The sequence below is a fragment of the Bubalus bubalis genome, chromosome X (assembly GCF_019923935.1).
Source record: "Bubalus bubalis isolate 160015118507 breed Murrah chromosome X, NDDB_SH_1, whole genome shotgun sequence".
NCBI classification, from domain to species: domain Eukaryota; kingdom Metazoa; phylum Chordata; class Mammalia; order Artiodactyla; family Bovidae; genus Bubalus; species Bubalus bubalis.
Genome location: NC_059181.1, coordinates 51,436,411 through 51,453,608, shown reverse-complemented (window position 1 = coordinate 51,453,608; position 17,198 = coordinate 51,436,411). Strand labels below are relative to the sequence as shown.

At 42.5% G+C, this 17,198-nt stretch overlaps 1 protein-coding gene across 9 annotated transcripts in view; it reads right to left on the bottom strand.

The window, feature by feature from the left end:
- Nucleotides 1-4,863: 4,863 nt before the first annotated feature.
- PHF8 (PHD finger protein 8) overlaps nt 4,864-17,198 on the bottom strand; it is a 95,559-nt gene continuing 83,224 nt past the window's right edge. For 8 of the 9 annotated variants that reach the window (XM_025276824.2, XM_025276819.2, XM_025276823.2 and 5 more), the window contains 3 exons: nt 12,941-13,050; nt 8,374-8,710; nt 4,864-7,462 (listed from right to left, as the gene is read on the bottom strand). In XM_025276824.2, coding sequence (XP_025132609.1) covers nt 7,374-7,462; nt 8,374-8,710; nt 12,941-13,050 — 536 coding nt within the window. In that variant the 3' untranslated portion in view covers nt 4,864-7,373. Of the gene's footprint in view, nt 7,463-8,373; nt 8,711-12,043; nt 12,186-12,940; nt 13,051-17,198 lie in introns of those variants that run through there. The other variant, XM_025276827.2, reaches the window with a different exon arrangement.

The following is a 17,198-nucleotide window of genomic DNA, read 5'->3' as shown; positions in this document are numbered from 1 at the left end:
GGGAACTTTCTGGGTGGATGGTAATGTTCTGCGTCTTGATAGGGGTGTTGATTACATGGGTATATATACATTTATCAAAACATGAAATTATACTCAAAGTATATGCACTTCATTGTGTGAATATTTTAGCTAAAAAAGAGTCACCAACATTGAACTCTAGTTCATGGCATGCATGCAGAAGTGTTTAAGAGAATGTGTACAGGTATCAAATTTTGAAATGCATAAAAACAAGATGGGCTGATGGACAGATAGAGGGATGAATAGATATAATAGATATATTTGACAAAGCAAGTGTAGTAAAACACTAATTGTAGAATCTAGATGGTAGATATACGGGTGTTCACTGTACAATTACTTTGACTTTCTGAACGTTTGAAAATGTTATAGTAGAATATCAAGGGGAAAAAAACGGAGGGGTGGGTTAACACCTCTAGTATCTTCATAACCACTGCCCTGGGTTAGACCTCACTGCATCTTAACTGGAATCTTGCAACCACCTTCACATTGGCCTCCATACTAATGTGCTTTTGTCTCTCCCCACTCCAAGGATCACCAGAAAAAACATCCTGAAGCATAAACTGGACCTCTACGATCATGTTCCTGCCAACCTCTTCAGTTTCATCCCCCAACATGTGCCATCTAACCCCAGCCTGTATACCAACCCAACTCAAAAGCTTATAGTTCCACCTACACGCCAAGATGCTTTGATTTTCTCCTTTTGCTTATAATGCTATTGCAACTCATTCTTCTGCCTTATCTTGCCAGGTGAATACCCTTCAATAGTTAATTCAGGTGTTCTTTCTTTCTTGAAATCTTTCCTGATCCTCAGACTGGGTTTGGTCTGCTTCATGCTCTCATATCATCCTATACTAATTTGTAACATGGTATTTATCCTAGCATTGCTGTATTTGGATTTCCAAGTCTGGGTACTAAACCACATACTTGCTCCTTAGGATCAAGTCCTCCAAAGGCATGTACAGGGCCTGACACAAAAGCTTTGATAAATCATTGTAGAATGGAACCAATGATATTGAACTGGCATGGATGATAATCTAGCACCTTCCAACAACTTTGTGTCATAGATTTAGTTGTATTTCCTCTAAAAGAGTGTAAGGCTCACTGTACTAATTAACTCAGTCATCTCTCTATATCCTTAAAATATGTTCCTCATGAAGCCAACTTGATTTCCCACCGCAGGTTGAAATATTCTCTCCGATTCCCTTAAGGCTTACTTTCTCTGTAATCTTTAAGATTACAGGCCTTGTTGGTAGTGGTTGTGCTCAGTCACTCAGTTGTGTCTGACTCTTTGTGGCCCCATGGACTGTAACTTGTCAGGCTCCTCTGTCCATGGGATTCTCCAGGCAAGAATACTGGAGTGGATTGCTATTTCCTCCTCCAGGTGATCCTTCCCGACCCAGGGATCAAACCCTTGTCTCCTGCATTGGTAGGTGGATCCTTTACCACTAAGCCACCTGGGAAATACCCAGGCATTGTTGGGCACATTTTAATTGGGGAAAATTAAACTTGATTTACCTGAATGTCAGGCATAGAATTAAGTTGTTTAAAGACACTGATAGGGTTAACAACACTCTCAACAATCCTCTATCTTCATTTTGATAAATGATGAAACTGAGTCAAGGAAACATGAAGCAACCTGCTCAAGATCCCATAACTGGCAGAGTTGGAATTGAGTCATTGGTTTTCTCAACTCCCAGGCAGATCCTCCTTCCATCATAGCCCATTGTCCCCAGGTTGGGCCAGGTTTGAAAAACCTTGAAACTCATGTGTAAAAAGCAGTGGGAAGCCATAGATGTTTTTATGCAGAAAGAGATGAAAAAATGAGGACTTTTGGGAGATAACCCTGAAAAGTTGTGTACGACAGAATGGGATAGAATACGACAGAGGCTTGCTGGACTCCTGACAAGGAAAATATAAAATGGATATTGTATCTCTCTTACCACATTCATTGTTGAGTGCTGGCATTATGTTGTGGTCCTATAGGAAAGGAGAACTTTCTTGAGAGTTAAAGCTGAAAATGGGGATAGAGAAGTGCAACTTCTCTCTTGTGTTGTATGAGTGGCTGACTCCATGGGTTAGCCTCCTGGAAATGACCTGGAATATCCACCCTTTATGAGATGCACAAGTCCAGAAAAAGGTCAGAATCAACTACAGAATTGGGTGAAGGCTTCCTTAGGGGAGTGGCATTTGATAGGGCATTAGAAGATGGTACCCTCCCCATGCTTCTTTCAGTAAAAAGAAAGGATCTTTTTAAAAGGCGAGTTGGATCATGCCATTTTCTGCTTAAAACCCTTTAATGGTTCTCTGTCATTCACAGGATACAGTTAAGTCTTTGGACAAACATCAAATTATATATCCTCCATTATCTGAGGTTTTGAAATTAATATTGTGCCAAAAAACTAATCAATTTTGACCATATGACTTCTCAAACTACACATTCTCTCTTGGAGACTCTGTATGTTCCCTTAGATGAAAATCACAGCTAGTTATACTAAATTGCCTGTCCTCTATATGCATGTGGGTTTTTTTTTTTTTGCCTCCACTTCTGTTTTTTATTCATGCTATTGCCTTAGTTTGGAATATTCTTCCCACTGTTCTCTGCCTGACTGGCTAATTAATTTTCATCCTTCAGCTTCAAACATCCCACCCACCCTCCCCCTGCCCCGCTCTCCCCCAACTCTGCCCCCAAAAAGGAAGCCTTGTCTGAACTCCCAGCTTCCCCAACAGATTCCCTGACCAGCATCCTGTGCTCATCTCTATCACCACACTGTACCATATGGTGCTCTTCTTCTCCACTCAGTTTACTGGAGAGCAAATGCCATTTTAGTCAACTGGTGGCTCAGATGGTAAAGCATCTGCCTACAATGCGGGAGACCTAGGTTTGATCCCTGGGTCGGGAAGATCTCCTGGAGAAGGAAATGGCAACCCACTCCAGTATTCCTGCCTGGAAAATCCCATGGATGGAAGAGCCTGGTAGGCTACTGTCCATGGGGTCTCAGAGTCTGGACACGACTGAGCAACTTCACTTTCTTTCACTTTCTGGTATGAACAAGGTCTTGATGGAAAGGGAGGAGTCCGTGTACTTGAGGCAGAGAATACAACACAGGCAAGCAGAAGTGTGTGTGTACTAAGGACAGGTCAGGACTAGAGATTCAGTTTGGGCATCACAGCATCCAGGAAGTTTAGGAGTGACAATGCATTAGAGGGCTTCATAGCTGAGATAATTCCATCTGACAAATGTAGAAACTGGTATCAAGACAAGCAATCTCCCCCAAATTACTCGGTTAGTCATTGAGAAGGCAGGCTCTTAGTGACAAGTTCTGTGCACTTTTACACTTCACACTGGAGAGAAGACTGAAGTTGGGTGCTCTTGTTTTCTTTCCATTTTTCAGACAGAAGCCTCTTATCTGCTGGTACCTCTTATCCTATGAGAGAGTAAGGTGACCAAGACTCTTATCTGCTAATCGGAGGCTAGTGACAGTGCTCTGTCCCCTTACTGGAAAGGGTGGGGTGGGAGTTGGTGACAAAAAGAACCCAGCCCACCATTCTTGCAAGGGCTCTAAAATCCCTCCTCTTCCCTGTTGCCTTTCTACCAGGAGACACAGTTCCCCATGCTCCAGACAAGAACCTTCTCTATCTAAATCCTGCCCAATGTCAAGATTCATATTGGGAGAGCTGGGGGAAGGGGGGGAGTCATTTAACTAGTAGGTGCTAAACCCAGCCAGCCATACCCTAGCGACACAGAAGCAAAATCTCCAAGATAAAGAAATCTTGATTGGGTTCAAACTTCTTTTACAGTGACCCTCAGACAGTAAGCAGCCTGCCTTTGGTCACAGAGAGAGTCCAGGTGGTGGTAAATTTGGAACTGAGGCTTCCAACATCACCCCTGAGGCTCTCCTCAGGACACACTGTCAATGCTACATGGTGCACACAAATGCTCAATAAACATCTACTGGGTCACTGAGCTGCTAAAGACCTTCTCACATGATGAAAGGAAAGAACATGGATTTTCAAGTCAGGCAGATCCTGCTATGGAAGGCCAGTGGCAAGCTTCAGTCACCTTCACTGTAAAATAGGGCTAATAACTATCTCCTGGGGTTGTCAATGAGGATTAAATGACATATCCCAGGTAAAATCCCTAGCCCAACCCTTGGCACAGAAAAGGCACTTAAATGGTAGCAGTTATCAGTGAGAGGTGCTAGAACAGAGTGATAGGATAAGAACACAGAGTGTGGAACCAGGTTGGCTCCACTTTGTAAGATGTGTGATGCCAGAAGTTTCTTTTGCCTATTCCTTCATCAGTAAGATGAAGCTACTGGAGACGATGAAATGAATATAAATAGAATGCTAAGAGCAATGTCTAGCACAAGGAAATAAGCATGATATGCTAGCTCTAATAATTATATCCTTTGCAGTGGCCCTAAACACAGTAATCAAGTGCAGTCTGGAGAAGCATGTCAGAGAGAGAGAAGGGGAATAAAAAATAAAACCCCCACAACTCCACATTCACAGAAAGAAGATACAGGTATAGCCAGTAAAAATAGAAGCTATGGAAAGCCTTCCCAACAAACTTGTCAGGCCCCTTTGAATTGTTGCACGCTTTTCTGCTCACTGTACTTTCGATTATCTGTTTTTGGTGTATGAACTGTGTCTCCTGTGAGGGCAGGGATCCTATCCCATCGCCACCTCAGGTATAAGGCTGGGCGCTAGGGAAGAGCTGAGTTGATGGAAGAGACAGAGGGAATGTAAAGAGAAGGTAATACTCCTGGACCCCAACACCCCACCACTCCCACCACCACCACCAAAAAAAAAATAAAAATAAAAAAAGAATGCCGAGCAAAGCAATTGCCAAGATAAATCACTTTTATCTCTATAGGAAAAGAAGGATCAAAAAAAAATATAAATTACATTAGTAACACAACATAAGAAAAAAACAGGGGAAAAAAAACAACAGAGATGTCTGTATGATGCTATTCTAACCTGTTTATAAAAAGGCCCTGCATCAGAAATTCACAATCCTACCCACTTCTAAAAATATATTTAGACATGTACAGAAGCGGTGGGTTTGTTTTTAAATTGCTTTTCTGTAAAAATATATTAAAGGTAAATAGAAATCCTCTCTCCCTGCCCCCTTTCCAACCCCCAGCTCTGTGCTGGGGATTAGAGACCAGAGGTAACTCTCTCACCATGTTCTAAACCTTGGTTATGGCCACTCCCAATCCCTTCCCAACTCACTTAGAACCTGAAACATTAAAAAAAAAATACACTAGCCTCTTTGGAAAAGCATAAATCTGAGGGTAAACTTGCTTTTCATTTAAAACACAAAACAACAAACAGCAGGCTCTGAGAGCCCAGCTAAATTAAACAGAAACCCAGTCAAACTGAGGTTGGGTTTCAGCTCCACAGAAACTTTTAACAAAGAAACAGAGGGGAAAGAGGCCTGGAACCAGGGGGAATATGCTAGTAATTAGCTGCCTTTGAAAGAGCAAGGGGAGGAGGTTGTTAATGGGCAGAAGGGCTGGGGTCCTGGTCTTGGTTACAGCAGTCAGGGCCTAGTCAGGCAGTTGCCTACAGAGGGACACAGGCTGCCCTCCTTCCCTCCCGTCACTACCCTCTGTTGCTCTGAAATCCCCAAGAAAAGCAAAGCTGGGCAGAAACAGAGGGGAAGGGAGTGGTAACCCCAAGTGCTAGGGGGGAGGTAGCCAGGCTTTTCTGCCTTTGGTGTGACTAGATGGAGGACTGCTTGGCCCCGGGGTCCCAAAAGACAGAAAAGGCAAATGGGGCTAAGGGACCCCTGATTCCAATGAAGGAGAGTAGATGTGGGGCTGTGGAGAAAAGAAAGACAAAATGGTGACATGAAGATGACTAAGGAAGCCTCACATATTCCCTGCAGCCTGCATGGTAGCTGTTAGGTTCCCCAGAAGCACTGGGAAAACTGAGGTGACATTAAAGTGGGGGGTAGAGGACAAGGAAGTACTCCACTTGGGTAGTGCCAAAAATGGAAAGAGGGAGACATTCTCCATTCAGTCCAGGTCACCAGGGAGGGAAGACAGGCGGAGGTGGAGGGAGCTGGGGGAGGGCCAGGAAGTGGGTGGGCTCTGTCTGGACAATAGAAATATTCACAAAGGGAAGAGAGGGTGGGAGGACCAGATGATCTGCTCCTTTACAGAGGGGCATCACCACTCCTACACTCGGGGTTCTGAGTGACCCGTCAGCACTCTGTTTGAGCATCTACCTGACATCTGGGAGTACAGAGCCCCAGGAGTAAAAGTGTGAGTTCTGTAGCCTTCTTTAGACCAAGACCTCAAGGTGGGGAGAGAAGCAGGGAGGCTCCTGATGGAGAACCCGAGATGAACTGTCCTGCCACATCCTCTCCAGAAGGTCCAGGCTGTGCTCCGTGGTTTAGGTGAAGGGATCAGGCCATTGAGCATGGGCTATCTGCTTCAGTGGCAGATGTTTTCAAGCTTCTGGGAGATGGTTTTTGCCTTCTGGTGCCCAGCCAAAGCTTTGTGGATAATGTTCTGCAGGACCTCAAACTCCAGGCAAATCCCTGGAGCTCACCTTGGGAGAGGTGGCTTTGTCTATAGTCACCCAAAAGTAGCTTCCTCCAACAGGCAACAAAGTCTCAACCAAAGTCTTGGGTGTTGGTCCTGTCCCCACCTTGAAAAGTGACAGGAATCTTTCTTCTTTCCAAAGATGAATGAAGTCAGTCCATGGGCTTTCTAGGCCACCCTGGAAATGGGGCAGTAAGAAGACTCTGGGCCCTCCTCTTTATTTCCATGAAGCATTTGGCAAGAGGGGGCTGAAGCCAGAGCCTTCTCCCAGGAATGAGTCTTGAGTGAGACACATCCACTGGGCTGAGGGGATGAAGGAGAATGGGCAGAGATGGGTAGGCTTCTGGAGACAGGGCTAGAGCTGCAGAAAGTGTTGAGCACTGGGCCTCCCACTTCATGACCAGGGAAACACCAAGGGGCCCAGGCTCACCTCATGCTTCTTCTCACTCTGCCTTCCAGCTTTAAGTGGGGATGGGAGTAAAGGGCAGACAAGGCTGGTGAAAGGGAAATGGATTGGAGTAGCAGAGAGAGGATTCTAGTCAGCTGGAAACCTCTCCCATTTATCTGCTACTCAGAGATATGGAAAAGAAGGGCAGGATGCTCTACTGGAAGTGGGGAAGGGAGTTGTGGGAGTAGGTGAAGGGGCCCATGGGAGAGTCCATGCCTTTGGTCAGTTCCAAGAAAGCAGGACAATGCGCCTCAGCACCTTGTCCGGGGCAGGTAGGATCCAGGAGTGCCCCGAGAAATGACAATGGAGAAGGCAATGGGGGTGAAGGGGTGAGGGGCAGAACACAAAGGAGCTCACAGAAGCAGTTTGCCATTTCTGTGGATTTTCAGGATACGGCCGAGTCTCTGCTTTGCTGTAGCCAGGCCCTTTTTGGGACGCTTTCCTGTGGGGGAAAGGAGAGGTAAGCAAAGGCTATGGCAAGGGTGACGGCAGCAGCTCCAGAACCAACTGTCCTTGAGCCATCCCCATCCTGTTCCTCTGCCCACAGAGCCTCTCCATCCTTATGCCTGGCTCCAGGACCATCTTGGGCCAAGAAGCCCTCCTTAGTTACTTCCATCCAACACCACATGCTTTGGCTCTTCCTTCTTTGACCCCTGCAGTGGCTACAGACTTTCTGGTTACTCTGTCTGATTCTTTTTCCCCACTGATTTCTTTTGGTCCCAATCATTTTCCTTCCTAAATTCTGCAAGGAGGTGATTGTGCCTCCCCATCCTCTTATCCTGCCCATCAGGATTGAACAAGTGCCTGGGTAGTGATTATAGCTCAGTGTCTCTGAAGTTGCCACTCCCAGGGCATTGCTTCATTAGAAACCCCTATCCTCATCACCCCAATGCCACACCAATCTCATCACCCTTGAGCTGTGTACTCTCAGAGCCAAAGTGAGGAAAAGGAGAGCTTGAACCCTCCCCATCCTTTTTCCCCACATCAAACCACCTCCTATGTCCCATGTGAACTCTTCCATATTTGATCAACTTATCCCCTCCTTCATTCCCTCTGCCAGAGCCCTTAGCTTCTCTTCACTACAGCTTGGACTTGTGTATGCATCTCCTTCCTAGACTTCCCACCCTCAACTCACGCTCCACTTTGGCACACCAGAAAGATCTTTCCAAACTCACATCTGAGTTAATCTCTGCTTAACACCAATGTCTCTTCATGAACTATGAGGTCAAATCCAAGCATCTTAGGTTGCCCATCAGTGTCCCTCCTGGGTGTTTTAATTTACCAGAGTGCTTAGGGTTTGAAGCCGGTGATCCTAAGATCTCTCTCAGTTCTATAACCATGTGGCAGTTATACCTTGTCCTGCTTGATTGCTCTGGGAGCCAACTGAAGGGCGCCGCTGGGTCAGGAAGACACCTGGGGCCATGGGTGTGGTACTGCGGTTTGCTTGGGCCATGCCAAAGGCATTGGGACGAGCAGTATACTCATGGTCAGCAAGACTTCCCGAGAGCGCTTCTTGTTTAGGCTCAGGAGGAGGCAGGGGCGATGAGGAGGTGAGAAGCTGGGGTGTAGCAGCCAGAGTTGGGGCTGGTACTGCCATGCTGAGATTGGGCTCTTGAGGGCGAGGCTGTTCTACCTCCTTCAACAAAGGCTTCTTCTTGATATATTTCTTCTTTTGGGCCTTCTGTAACTCCTAAAACACAAGCCAAGTAAGAGGGGAGAATTTAGGAATGAATAAAAGAGGAGAAAATTCCCCAGAAAGGAAACTAGGCAGTGGTCAGTATGGTTCCCCCCCAACTACCCTGCTTAGCTTGGATGTATGTACGTACAGCACACAGGCCTTCCAATACTGCAGGTCCTTGAGTATCATCCATTCTTCATTCTTCACTGCTACTAATTAGTACAGTGGCAACAGAAGGGTAAATGAGTTTAGAAACTTGGGTTTTGGTCCTAGCATTGCCATTTATGAGGTGGACCAAGGACATGCCTAATAATAATAGCTAAATTTATGCTAGCAGCTGAGGCATTTTGAATGTCTGACCTCATATAATCCTTAGAACAGCCCTGAGGAGGAAAATTCCTGTTTACACATGAGAAAACTGAGGTACAGGGATATTAAGTAACTTAAGCCCAAAGCCTCACAGCTGAAGAGTTGTTGGGTTCAGGTTTCAACTAGGTATATTAGAACACCCACCCTGCACACTTCTCAAAATGGGACATCTGCAAGTGAAAGAGCAGCAGCTTTGGAATGAGATAAATTTGGGTTTAAATCTATGCTTGTACTCCCTAATTTGGATGACCTTGGTCAAGCTACTAACCTTTCTGAAATTCAATTGCCTCTGTAAAATGAGCAAAACAATAGCTGTTTTTCAGGGTTGTTGGAAACATCAAATAATATAAAAACACATAGCAAATAATAGGTACTCAGTAAGTGGTAAACTATTATTTTATCTTCATCTCTTACATCTTCTTTCTGGTCTTTTTTTTTTAATTTATTTAATTTAATTAGAGGCTAATTACTTTACAATATTGTATTGGTTTTGCCATACATCAACATGAATCCACCATGGGTGTACACGTGTTCCCCATCCTGAACCCCCCTCCCACCTCCCTCCCCATACCATCCCTCTGGGTCATCCCAGTGCACCAGCCCCAAGCATCCTGTATCCTGCATCGATGTTCATTGCAGCACTGTTTATAATAGCCAGGACATGGAAGCAACCTAGATGGTCTTTTTTTTTTTAAATAAAGGACAGTCCTTCAGGTTGCTGCTGCTGCTGCTAAGTCACTTCAGTCGTGTCCGACTCTGTGTGACCCCATAGATGGCAGCCCACCAGGCTCCCCTGTCCCTGGGATTCTCCAGGCAAGAACACTGGAGTGGGTTGCCATTTCCTTCTCCAATGCATGAAAGTGAAGTCACTCAGACATGTGTGACTCTTAGCGACCCCATGGACTGCAGCCTTCCAGGTTACTAGATCTTAAAATCTCAATTTTGGATGGAAGGGATGAATAATGAGTTGTGTCACTTCTTGCAATATATTGGGTATCACCCATCCATCCCACTATAGATATACTATCCACTGTGTAGTGAGTACCTTTATAATGAGTACCTGGACCCCTGAGAACCTGGAAAAGTGGTACTGGGAGCATTTGAACGACTTCACCTTCTGAAATGCTACACAGCCACACAGACCAACTCAGTGATTACATTTCTTTGCCTTCTTTTGGCAACACAGGCCTATTCCTGCCTTTGGAAGATCTGACAGGCTGTGGCTACCATAGGAATTTCTAGGGGACAAGAATAATAATATTAGTAATACATGCCAAGCACTGTTCTATAATTTAACTCATTTAATACTCATATGAAACATGAGAAAGAAGAATTATAATTTCAATTTTATGAGCAGAAACTGGCACAGAAAGATTAAGTCATTTTCCAGTTCTCTTGCCTAGAGAACTCCATGGACAGAGGAGCCTGGTGGGCTATAGCCCATGGGGTTGCAAAGAGTCAGACATGACTAAGCAACTAACATACACACATACAGGAACAATAATGGGAGGGATGAATAAAGAGTTGTGTCACAGAATCCCAAATTGGGAACCATCTGTCTTCAGAGTCTCTTTTCTCAGCCAAAGTGCTTGCTACTCCATCAATACCAAGAACTCTGTTTCTGATCCCATTTCTCTCATCTGAATCCAGAAATTATCTATTCACACCTAAGTCACTTAAATTTTTCTACCTTTGTTGCTAATCTCCTTCTCATATATTCATCCAGATTCCCCCACAGAAGACTAATCTATCTTATGACAGGGCCACTTTTACCTTATCAATTCCTTTGTTCAAAAGGCCATTACCCAAGTACAAACTCCCTGGCCTAACATTTATGGTCTTCCACAGTCTGGCCACTTATACCTAGCTAACCCGTAATGATAATGATGAAAAGTTAATGTGCCTATAGTACTTACTCTGTGGCAAGTGCTGTTCTCAGAGCTTTTACACATATTACCTCATCTAATCCTCAAATAGAGTTTATGAGGAAACCGAGGCACAGAGAAATTAAGTTACTTGCTTAAGTGAAAGGGTGAAGATTTGAACTCAAGCAGCTGGCTCTGGAACACATTTTTTAAACTCTATCTTACTCCCTTCCCCAACAAGAAGTCTATAATCCAGAAAGATCTGTTCATCCATTCATTCATTCTGTCAGTAAGTCAACAATGACTAAACACATGCTTAACATAGTAGGGACACCAAGTTAAATTAGACATGTCCCCACCCTTGAGGCTCTTACAGTTTAATAAGAAACACAGAAAAGTACACATTGTAAGTACCATGAGAGAATGCTATGGAAGCACAGAAGGTCACTGAAATAAACTGGTGGTGGATGGTGTGAAGGGGTGTTAGGTAAAGGCATCTAAGAGGGCATGATTCCCAATGTGCAGAGGGAACAGTTTGTGCAAAGGCACAGAGGCCTGAGACAATCTGATACACAGAATGAATATAAATACCGTAATGCAACAGTATGACTGGTATAAATGGCATACATGAAGGGCTGATATAAGGTCAGGGAGGAGAGGCAATCAGAGAGCAAATCAAGAGGGCCTTGTGTGCTGTACCAAGGAATTCTCTTATACTGGAATGCCTCCCTATCCCCTCCAAAAGTTTAGCCTGCAAAACCCTTCCCAAATTCAAAACCTCTTCTTTGAGGTCATTCCTGATGAACTCAACCAGAAGTGAGCTCCTCAGAAGGGACTAAGAGTAGTTTTTACAACTTTAATTAATTTGTTTATTTAAAGCAGTCAAATCTCTCTTTCTCTCTTTTTTTTTCAAATTACATCTTACATGGTACACATAACAGAGAGAAGTTCTGGACAAAGAATGGCCACTTGGCCTGGTTGGTTTCTGCTGGCTCCCATCAAAAGTCTCCAAGACATTTCCAAGTAACTCTAGAACTTCAAAGAACATCATATTAAAAACATCATTCTATTAAAATTTAACTTAAATATGATGTAATTACTGAATCATATAGACATTTAATTATTTAATTTTATTTAAATAGCACGTAACATGAAATTTGAAGTAAGAGGATATGAGTTTGAATCTTGTCTCCTCCATTTACTGGCTGTATTATCCTGGACTAGTCACTTAAAGAGAGCCTCATTTTCTTCACCTGCAAAATGATGAAAATGTCACCTACTGAACAGGGCTATTGGACAGATTACATGAAACATTGTACATGGAAGCACTTAACATAAAGCTGATGGTGAATAAATGCTCTAAGCTATACGATGTGGGATATAAGGGGATGTTGATAAGGAGAGAACCATTAAGACTCACCTCCAACTGCTCCCAGGTGGAGCACATTTAAGAACTTTGAAAACTATAACATGCTAGGAAGTCAACTTGATTCTAGGGCAAAACTTGGTGGGTGAAGCTTTCTTGGGAAGCAGAGGGTGAAGATCAAGGCAATAGGATCTGGTATAGAGGATAAGAAAAGCCTCTTTCCGAAAAAACAAAAACAAAAACAAATTCCCATACTAATGGGAGACTGAGAAATTGAGTGTACTCAACTGAGTCACCTCCTCAGAGCTTCATCTGAAGCCAAATGCTCTCACCCAAGGACACCTGGTCCTTCCCATATGAGAGGTTTTTACACACCCAAGTGATATATGCAAGGGCTTTTCTCTGGCCCCTTATTTTCTTTCACTCTAAATCATGTCAGCTGTATGACCTGTGGAAGTAGCTTTGCCATTTGGGATATGTAGGATATAGGAGAGAGCTGGAATACTGCCATGGATAAAGATCACAAGTTACCCACTTCCCAATGAGAACAGTGGGATTCTATCAGCCTGAAGGTCTGAGTTTTGAGACTCCAAGTCAAACTGCGATCAGTGGCAGAGCCATTGCCTAAGTGTCAGCACCTACCTGCTGGGCCAACTTTGCAGCTGCTGCAGCCAAGCCTGTCTCAATGGAAGCTACCCGGGTCCCCTCACGCACAGGACGGTCCTGCTTCGGTAAAGTTGGGGTCACACGGGCTGCAGAGAGAACAGGATGAAGACATTTATCTGAATGCTAATCATATTACTGAACCCTGATCCCCCAAAAGGTGTCTCCTTAGTTTTCCTCCATTTAGCTTTTTACAAAGCCAGATTTTGCTTCCCAATGGGTAAAAAGCTAATTCATAAATGCCCAAGGTACACAAAACACACATTGATTAAAAGATAAAAGTTAATTTCCCTGAATTGGCATGTAAAGTTGTCCATGTTCTGCTCCCTACCTACCTCCCCAATCTTATTTCCTCTCCTATATCCTCAGCTTCTACAGACAGAATGGTTTCCTTATTATATATACCTCCAGAACACATACAGCTCATCCTATCCCCCTGTGCCCTCATCCTCACCATCCACACTGCCTGGAGTACCCACTTCCCTTTTGTCTACCTCTTTAAAACCTGCCCATTATTCAAAGGCAAGCCAAAATCAATCTTCTATGCAAAATATCTAGGGCTTCTTTGGCTCACACTGACCCCTCCCTCCTTTGAACTTAAGTACAACTCACTTAATACACAGCACATACCATCCTGTCTCATTCCCTAATGTTAATGTGTGCTATTTTGTCTAATAACCAGGCTATGAATTCCTGAAGAAGATCATCTTCTTGTAAAACCTTTTTTATAATGTCTTAACAATCTTGAATGAAAAAATAGTTATTCATCCCACATTTTATATAGGAATTGTATTTCAGGATAACCAAACAGCCCCAGATGATGAGGGAAAGCTCTTTACAGATGGCAGCTAATAAATGTAGAAGGAATGACAAAATTGGAAAATCACAGGTTTGACATTTCTCCAAACACATACAGATGGCCAATAAACACATGGAAAGATGTTCAACATCACTAATTATTAGAGAAAGGCAAAGCAAAACTACAATAAAGTATCATTTCACACCAGTCAGAATGGCTATCATCAAAAAATCTACAAACAATAGATGCTGGAGAGGATGTGGAGAAAAAGGAACCCTCTTGCACTGTTAGATGGGAATGTAAATTGATACAGCCACTATGGAGAACAGTATGGAGATACCTTAAAAAAACTAGGAATAGAAAGAACTACCATATGACCCAGCAATCCCACTACTGGGCATATACCCTGAGAAAACCATAACTGAAAAAGACACATGACCTCAATGTTCATAGCAGCACTATTTACAATAGCTAGGACATGAAAGCAACCTAGATGTCCGTCAACAAATGAATGGATAAAGAAACTGTGGCACATATGTATATAATGGAATATTACTTAGCCATAGAAAAGAATGAATTTTAGTCAGTTCCTGCGAGGTAGATGAACCTAGAGCCTATTATACAGATTGAAGTAAGTCAGAAAGAGGAAAACAAATATCACATATTAACACATATATATGGAATCTAGAAAAATGATACTGAGGAAACTATTTGCAGGGGAAGAATAGAGACTCAGATATAGAGAATGGACTTGTGGATACAGTGGGGGAAGGAGAGAGGGGGGTGAATGGAGAAAGTAGTGTTGACATATATATACTACCATGTGTAAAACAGATAGCTACTGACAAGTTGCTACATAACACAGGGAGCCCAGCCTGGTGCTCTGTGATGATGACCTAAAGGGGTGGGATGGAGGGAGGGGAGGGAGGCTCATGAGGGAGGGGATATATGTATAATTATGGCTGATTTGTGTTATTGTATGGTAGAAACCAACACACACTGTAAAGCAATTTTCCCCAATTAAAAATATATTTTTTAAAAAAGAAAGAAAACCACAGGTTTGCAAGCCCTAATGAATGAACTGATTTTAGGGAACTGGATATTCAGATGGTACCAAAGTATTATCTTACGGATTACTTACTAGTCTCAAAAGAAAAAAAAAAAATTTTTACAATGGTGAGATCAGGAGTTCACCTCTTACTGTCACTAACAGCAAGATGGCAAACTTCATGCACCTCCTAAGTGTAATGTAATAGGAAATTTACAGCATCACCCAGGAGGTTAGTTTTGCCAAAGACCTGACATCAAGTAAGCAGTTAATATTACTTCCAGTTTTCAAGAAACACAGAGATTTTTAAAAAATTAAATGACACTGAGGGCAAACAATCATCCTACAAGATAACTGGCTTCATTTCTTTAAAGATACAATGTCACAAGGAAGCAAACAAATCTAGGAGGAGGAATGTGCTACAGGACGATTACACTAGTTTTTGTAAAAATTCAACAGCATCAAACAAGAAAGGAAGGGCTTTCTCTGGATTCAGAGAGATTCAAAAAACAAGACAGCCCAATGTCATATGGACCCTGTTTAGATTATGATTTAAACAAATCCACTATGAAAGTGCTTTTTTGTTAGACACTTAAGGAAATTTGATTACAGAGTTAGTATTAGGTAACATTGAAGCAAATTATAAAATTATTATATTGTTATGTATGATTACAGGACAGTGGTTATGTGAGCAAATGTATACTTTAGAGATGCATACTGAAGTATGTGGTGGAGTGGAGAGGGAGGGAGTGACACTATCTGGGATTTGCTTTAGACAGTTTTAAAAAAAGAAAGTTATAGATGAGTCAAATATGGCAAAATTTTTATAACTTGATTCTCAGTGGTGGATATATCAGATTTCACTTTTTTTAATTAATGAAAAATGTGTCATAGGAAAAAAAAAAGTGGTGGTACTATTGGATCTATATTTAAAGATTCCTTGGTTGGTTACCTATTGTTATTACTATAAAGGAGACTTTCTGTATAAGCAGTATGCCAATTCTAGAACAGGCAATTCAGGAGGGTGAAGTCCTTTTTTTAAAGGTGATGTTTTATTTGTTTTAAAAATAATCTGGAGCCAACCTAGCAAAAATGCTACAGCATAATTTTCAATCATGGATTCTTGGGTGTATTTTACAGTGTTCTCTATAGTTTTGTAGAGATTCCCTGGTGGCTTAGTGGTAAAGAACCCGTCTGCAATATAGGAGATGCAGGTTTGATTCTCGGGTCAGGAAGATTCCCTGGAGAAGGAAATGGCAACCCACTCCAATATTCTTGCCTGGGAAATTCCAATGACAGAGGAGCCTAGAGGGGTCCATGGTGTTACAAAAGAGCAGGACACAGCTTAGCAACTAAACAACAACATAGCTTTATATGTGTGGTGGTTTTAAAACAAGACCCCCAATTCTTTGACATTTTTCCTATTAATAGGTGGGGGTGGTGTCTATGTTTCCTCACACTGAACCTGAGCAGACTCATTTGTAGCCTGTAGAATGTGACAGAAGTGACACTGCATGACTTCTGAGACTATGTCAGAAAAAGCAACTTTAGTTTCTATGTTGCTTCTTGGAACACTCACACTTAAGAGCCCTAAGCAGCCACATAAGAAGTCTGATTGCCTTGAAGCCATCAGGCAGTGAGGAAGCTATTAACCGTCACATGCAGAGGTCACATAATGGCACTCTGCTTGGTACTTCTGGCCTTTGAGTCTTCCCAGCCCAGGCACCAGACATGAGTTAATGAAACTTCAGATGATCCAAACTCTTGATCATCCAGTCTTCAAATTATTCCAGCTGAGGTCCCAGACATCACAGAATAGACACAAGCTGTCCCCTTTGTGTCCTTTCCAAATTCCTGACCTGTTAACACATGAGCAAGTTATTTTAATCTGAAAAAAAAAATTAACCTCCTGACCAGACCTGGATTTTGGGGGGAAAACTATAAAAGACATTTCGTAGGGATAGTTGAGGAAATCTGATCATGGGCTAGGTTATTAAAAGATCTTAGGGAATTATTAACTATTAAGTAAAACAAAGGTAGTGTGGTTATGCAGGAGGGCATTCTTATTCTTAGGAGATACTGAAGTACTAAGGGGTAAGATACTATGTTACGGTGGCTGCACATTAAAGTGGCTCAGCAAAAACTATAGACAGATAGATATAGATAATGAAGCAAATACAGCAAAATACTACAACTGTAGGATCAAAGTATTGAGAATATGGGTGTTTATGTTCTCTCTTACATTTACATGTCTGAAAATTCTCATAAAATTTCAAATAATGAATAAGATTAAGTGGTTATAAAAAACAAATGAAATGTATAGTTCTTGAATAGATCCTGGTTTAAATAAGCAAATTATATAAGATATTTTTGATATAATTGGGGGAAAT